We start from the raw sequence: 6,618 nt of genomic DNA, 5'->3' as shown, positions 1-6,618 counted from the left end.
CCTTACTTGCATTTTGTTTGTTTTCAATATATTTTAGATTCCAATGTTGTTTTCAGAACTGAATACCAACTTTCTTTAGTTATTTTGGCATCAATCTTTAACTTATTCATCATATTATAAAGATTATCAAACAAAAGCATTGATTTCATGCTTTGATGTGTTGATTTTGAAAAGGTTTTCCCGATATTTTAGTGTTGAAAGAAGCCATTTTTCATGAGTTTGTTAAATCAATGTCATATTCATTTTCTACATCCTTGAAGATATATAATGTGTTTTTTTCATCATTTTCCTAAAAAGTTCTTCATTTTACATGTTGTAGACCTTAAAAAAATTTCACCCAAAAGGAACTGAAAATGTATAGTTTTACCAATTTTTATTGGTACTGAAGCTTAATCTCATTCTCACATTGTTAATATTATGTGTAACAAACTTTCTGCTTATAGTTAAACATGGATAACAAGAAACAATTTTGAAAAGGCTTCCATATACACTTAATTTTTGGATCTTTGTCACATTAATTGTTCATATTTTGTCTAGCTAAGTTTGTGCATATACACTGAGTCTGAACATGGATAGGAATCAACAATTTTATAAAAGGTGGACTCAATTGTGTTTTATGGTTCAGGGGCTGTGTTCATGCCATTGTTTTTTGGAAAAACTATATAAACTTGGTTGTTTTAGCTTTAATGATAAGAACTTAAATTTTGGATCTTTGTCACATTGTTCATATTTTGTCTAAGTAAGATTGTGCATATACACTCATAGTTTGAACATGGATAACAAGAAACTTGTGGAAGTGGGTACGTGTTTGAACAAGGACAAGAAGAAAGCTGTTGAAGTGGGAACGACTTTGAACATGGAAAAGAACAAAGGTGTTGAAGTCGGAACGTCTTTGAACTTGGATAAGAAGAAAGTTGTTTGTCGTCCCTATGACAACATCAAAGATGTGAATGAATCCAAAGATCTTTGGACTTTTGCTGTTAGGATTGCAGATGCTTGGTCTGTTATGGGTAAATCCAGACAAGAGCATTTCGATATGGTCGTGGTTGATAAGCAGATCATTCTACTGTCAAATAGTGTACTTCTTTTAACATCTTATTTTTATATATAATCTATTTTAAGTTTATTGTTAATGAATTGTAATAATTTCATGTGCAGAGTGACAGTGTTCAAATTACAGTTCCAACTGATGAACTTGATGAATGGAAAGGAAAGTTGGTGAAGAATAAGACTTATGAGATGATGAACTTTAAGGTCCTTAAAAATGATATTGTTTTGAAGGCATGCACTCATCCATACAGGCTTGCTGTCACCGGTGCAACCATTATCAAAGAAGTTGATTTTCCTCAAATCCCTATACTCCCTATGAGGTTCAAAGACTTCGGTGAAATATTGGCTAGAAAGTACCGTACTGATTTGCTCACAGGTATGAAAATTGAAAACATGTATGGTATTCTACTTATAGTTTGTAACGCCCTAATTGTTATTTAATTATTTTTAGTCTTTTATATGATTTTAAATTATTTATGTTGATTTTGTGGTGTGGTGTATTTTATTAAATGACTATTTTTATTATTTAATAGAATAAGTGAGAATTAGGATTTAATTGGAGTTTTGGAGTTAAATGAGAATTAAGTGAATTACGTGGGAGTTAATTAAATATTGGGAAGTTATATTTATTGAGAAAATTAGAAAATAGAAGTCAGAAGCAGTTTTCACGTACAACAGAGTTTTGGGAGAAAAACCAAGAGAAGAGCCAAGTGAAGAACCGGAGAGATCGTAGAGCTTCGTTCGTCAGAATTAAGGTAAGGGTGAGGCTAACTCTCAATAATCATAGTGTATGTAAATTCTGAAATTGATTTAACATGTAGTTGTTTATGAATTTGGGAATTAGGGTTAGCATGTAGAATTGAATCGTTGGAAGAAGTAGGTAATCTAATGGATTAGGGTGATAAAGGATGTTTAGATTGTAGATTGATCACAGACTAAGTTCCCAATCAGTTTTGGGGTTTGGGTTGATGGAAGTTGGAATTTAAGCTTGAAAAGTCGGAGTCTAAACGTTTTTGCAAACAAGAGATTATGTGAGGTTTGGGAAATCGATTTTTGGGGTGGTTGAGAATTGAAATAGCTGTAGATTATGATAGAGCCAAGTGTCAGGAGAGTGTAGGCGAAAACGGCACCAAAATCCGAATTAACGGTTGGAATTTTACGCGCGAAATGGTGAAAATCGCACTTTTTGATAAGCAGATTTCTGGACCTGATGCTGTCAATACGTGTCACGATTTGGAAAACGTGGCACGATTTTGTTGGCCGAAAGTTCAATGGTTCTGGGCACAAAAACGTGGCACGATTTTCTAAAATCGTGACACGATTTTTGTGAATCGGATCCTTCATATTTCACTATTTTTCACCCCTTTCTGCTTTGAACTGGGTTTTGGTGTAAACATGAAAGTTTTAGATAATTTTGTTAGCTTTTCAATGGCTTTGGTTTGACTTGAAAATGATTTTTAGTTTTTGAGATATGATGAAAATACTCCAAGAAGGTCTTAGTGAAATCTTATGAAAATTCAGCATAACCATTTCTAAGTTAATCCAAAACTGATGGGATAATTCCAAAGCTCAAAACTAGAAGTACTATGAGTTCAATTAAGTTGTTTAAGAGTATTTAACCTATGTTGTGATGAATCTAATTTGGTTTGACGTGAATATCTGGTGTTTCGTGTACCATGTAGCGGTACTGTTGGATTGGATTCTTTAGACTATAGTATTGATTATATGTGACTGCATTGTTTACCAAGAACATGATTGCTTACTGATTGATGTATTATATATATATATATATATATATATATATATATATATATATATATATATATATATATCCATGTGAATATATGCTATGTTGATGAATCTCGTTGTTAAGAGTCGTTGTGTCATAGTTGACCAAGTTGTGGAGTAAGTCATAATTATTTATGCACAGTTGTCGTTGTCCATGTCGTCGTTGTTGTAGTTGAGTTATATGTTGATATACACAAATTTGAGTCCATTGCATACTTATAAACTGTTGAGGGCTCATGCCCTGGAATGTTAATCATTCAACTGTTGAGGGCTTATGCCTTGGAATGCCTTGTCATTCAAATTGTTGAGGGCTCATGCCCTGGAATGTTTATCATTCAAATTGTTGGGGGCTTATGCCCTAGAATGCTTAGTCATTCAACACATTGAAAATGGTACCACATGCATATTGTAGTTGTTGTCGTTGTTGTTGATTGAGTTGTTGTCGTTGTTGTTGATTGAGTGGTTGTCATCGTTGTTGGTTGAATTAGTAAGTGTTATTAAAGTTGAAGAAGTGTGAACATTATTGTTGAATATATGTTGCTAATTATGTTATTTAATTAAGTTGTTAAATACAGTTGATGATTTATATATCTATTATTATTGTTTGTGAATCTCACCCCTTCTGCTTGGAAATGTTGCCCTTCCTATGGGTAACTTGCAGGTAATCCAGAGTAGTAGATGTGGTGGCTCAAGTGTCTAGGGTTCTGATACGTAACGAGATGGGAAATAGTTGTTTTATTTTCATTCCTTATGTATCAAATTTTGGAACATGTTGTGGAGCCTTTTATTGTCATTTGAAACAAATATTGATGAATATTTATGTTGAGGCCTTTGTGCTAGAATTTATTGTTGGATGTTGATGTTAGTTATTTGAAAAATATTCCGCTGCAAATTATTGATGTTTTATAAAGGTTGATTTTAATAAATAGTATTTTATTCTATTTAAGAAATTTTGAAAAACAGTGTAACACTCCGTTTGTTGATTAACTCTTATTTTATTTAATAATATTTATGTTGGGAAATCGGGGTGTTACATAGTTCATATAATAACCATACTTTGTTTACCCATGCTTGCAGATGTCATTGGATGTTTCCATTCAGTCACCAATACAAATCAGAATAATGGCAGACTCAAATCAATGAATTTTCTTCTTAAGGATACTAGGTTTATTTCAATTATTGAAGAGAAACTTCATACATATCCATATCAGTGACTTTTCTGCTTTATAAAACTAATAATATTGATTTTTTTGTTTTGTTTAAATCAGTGGTCACTTGATCCACGTATGTATGTGGGATGATTTTGCAAAGCATTTCATGGATTCATTCTCTAAGGTCAATGATGACAGGGTCTTCGTTGTTGTGAAATATGGGAGGATCAAGCCTGCTCATGGTACTAAAGACCTTTCATATCATTCAATTATTGAATTTCCATTTGTAACCTGAAATACATTTTAATTACATCTTATTATTGCGATTAGGAGTTTACCCGTTATGTGTTACAAACACATCGTCTAGTACTGAGCTCATTGTTAATGCTGATATTCCTGAAATCAATGAATTTAAAGCGAGATTGTACTTATATCAAACTTTTCTAAATTGGTTCTGTTTATCTTATATTCACTTACACAACAATATCTTTAACATGTGAACACAATTTTGCAGAGGAACAACTTGATGATGTCAATCCAACTCAACAGTCTTCGCAATTTAGTCAAGGTTCTCAACTTACTCAGCAAACTGATATCATGTCTAAAGTCAATTTCCTCACTCTTTCTGAGGTGAATCATGTTCAACATGTAAGAAGTTTTATACCTCATTGCATAGTCAATTCAAATATACTTAAAGCCATCATTTCATAGCTTAATCTTTGTTATTTATATCTTACTAATAGGAAACAGTCTGTGTCACTATCGCTAAAATTGAGATGATCAATGCCAACAAATTTGGATGGACATATGATGGATGCAATTTTTGTGGTAAGGCTGTTCACTTGGACAATGGTGAACTGAAATGCACCAGCAACCATATTAATGAAAAGCCTAGAGCAACGTTCATTCTATACCTTATTATCAATTAGAAATTTCAATTGTTAGCTTAAGTTATGCACATACCACTGATCAATTAATTCTAGAGTGGTGAATATAAATAAAAGTGATGAAGTGAATATGCAAATGATAGTAGAATATAATTAATGCATGACTGCTGAGTATATGTTAAAGTAACCATGTGAAATTGCATGCACTATTTGGTGTAAAACATACGTCCAGGCAGGCCAAACTAAGAACCACACTGACCCTCATATGAACCGCACTTCATTGCAGCGCGGTTCCATTTTCATTGACCGTTCATACAAACCCTAAAAGTTTTCAACGAGATCCTTATATATGAAAGACCAACGATGGAAAACCACAGTTGTAGAAGGTAGAAGAGGAGGAGAGGGTGGGAGAGGATGGTGTGATAAATGGTGGGGTTTGGAAGGCTATTTATAGGGAGGGGTGGGTCAAAAACGGTTGGGAGGCCATAAATGCAGTCAAAAAACGCGTTTTACCACGTTTTTTTGACTTGACCACCGACAAAAACGTGTGGTGCAGACCACTGGCCATAACTGATGCATTCCAGAATATAAAATCCGGAATGCACATCTGTTTTCCGGAATATATTTTCCGGATTAATGCGATAATGGTGAACGAGAGAAAAGTTGACACTTCCTGTAGGGCTAAGGGCGTTCCTGTAGGACTAACACGTTTTCATTGACTGTATTAATGACCTAGGACTTGTTTTAGGCTATAAGTAGGCTTCTATCTTCAACAAATACCTTCATTCTTCACTTCACCTCTTTTCTTACATTTTCTTCAAATGTTTTTTAGTTTTTTAGGGGTGTCGATGGTGTCATGGTCATTGTTGACCGTTCATAGGAACTCTCCAATTGCAATGCATTGCAGCTTGTGTGGGGTTCATATAACGGTCAACAGAGACCCTTGAGATTAAAGAAAGACACAGAAAATTACATAACATCTGGTCCGGATTTTTCTGTTTCCGGAAATCACTAACAATCTGATCCGGATTATGTAATCCGGGTCAGGGGTATTTTAGTAAATTTTGCAGAGCGCGGAGGAGGCAGCAGGGTGGAAAAAGTAATAGTCAAATATTTTTGACCTAAACCCAACTAATTTAATAATTCAGAAATATTAAATTTTATAAATTAAAATTTCAGTAAACCAAATTTTATAAACAAAAATTCCAAATATAAAATAGCTTATTAAAAAAAAACTTATCTTATAAAAAATAGTTTATTATGATTTCTTTTTAAAAAATAGTTTATTTATGCAAAATAATTTATTATGATCTTGTTTTGAGAAACAACTTTGTAATACAAAACAACTTATTAGGATCTCTTTTGAAAAAACAATTTATTTATACAAAACAACTTATTATGACCTATTTAAAAAAAAAAAAAAAAGTTTATTCGAAACAACTTATAATCCATAAGATCCATTATAATTCCACTTAGATCTCATGGATCTTGTCTATGCCAATTCATTATAATTCCACTTAGAATTGAAAGTCAACATAAAGCTCTAGTTAGGCTGTGTAGTTGATCAAAACTTAACAGCGTTTGTAAGCCGCTAAACAATATATTTACAAGACGAGTAAGTAAGTTAAGTAACGTTTACACATTGCTAACGAAACCACTCATGCAAAAACCATACAATCAAGATTGAGTGCAAGAAAGTTCTATAATCCTTTGATTAGATTTTGTTAGCTTCAGCAATCACG

At 32.9% G+C, this 6,618-nt stretch overlaps 1 protein-coding gene across 1 annotated transcript; it reads left to right on the top strand.

The window, feature by feature from the left end:
• The first annotated feature begins 772 nt into the window (after positions 1-772).
• On the top strand, positions 773-4,516 carry LOC120577561 (replication protein A 70 kDa DNA-binding subunit C). The gene is made up of 6 exons (XM_039829154.1): positions 773-1,078; positions 1,159-1,426; positions 3,916-4,003; positions 4,107-4,231; positions 4,320-4,413; positions 4,504-4,516. Exons 1-6 carry the CDS (start codon positions 773-775, stop codon positions 4,514-4,516), a joined length of 894 nt encoding a protein of 297 aa, XP_039685088.1.
• The last annotated feature ends 2,102 nt before the right edge of the window (positions 4,517-6,618 follow it).

Source organism: Medicago truncatula, chromosome 8, assembly GCF_003473485.1.
Source record: "Medicago truncatula cultivar Jemalong A17 chromosome 8, MtrunA17r5.0-ANR, whole genome shotgun sequence".
NCBI classification, from domain to species: Eukaryota; Viridiplantae; Streptophyta; class Magnoliopsida; order Fabales; family Fabaceae; genus Medicago; species Medicago truncatula.
The sequence above is the reverse complement of the archived record's forward strand: the minus strand, read 5'-3'. Positions and strand labels throughout refer to the sequence as shown.

Coding starts and splice junctions, on each gene's coding strand:
- LOC120577561 (XM_039829154.1), top strand. CDS start 773: ATGGATAACAAGAAACTTGTGGAAGTGGGTACGTGTTTGAACAAGGAC. Junction 1,427..3,915: donor CCGTACTGATTTGCTCACAG/GTATGAAAATTG, acceptor CCATGCTTGCAG/ATGTCATTGGATGTTTCCAT. Junction 4,232..4,319: donor GAGGATCAAGCCTGCTCATG/GTACTAAAGACC, acceptor TATTGCGATTAG/GAGTTTACCCGTTATGTGTT.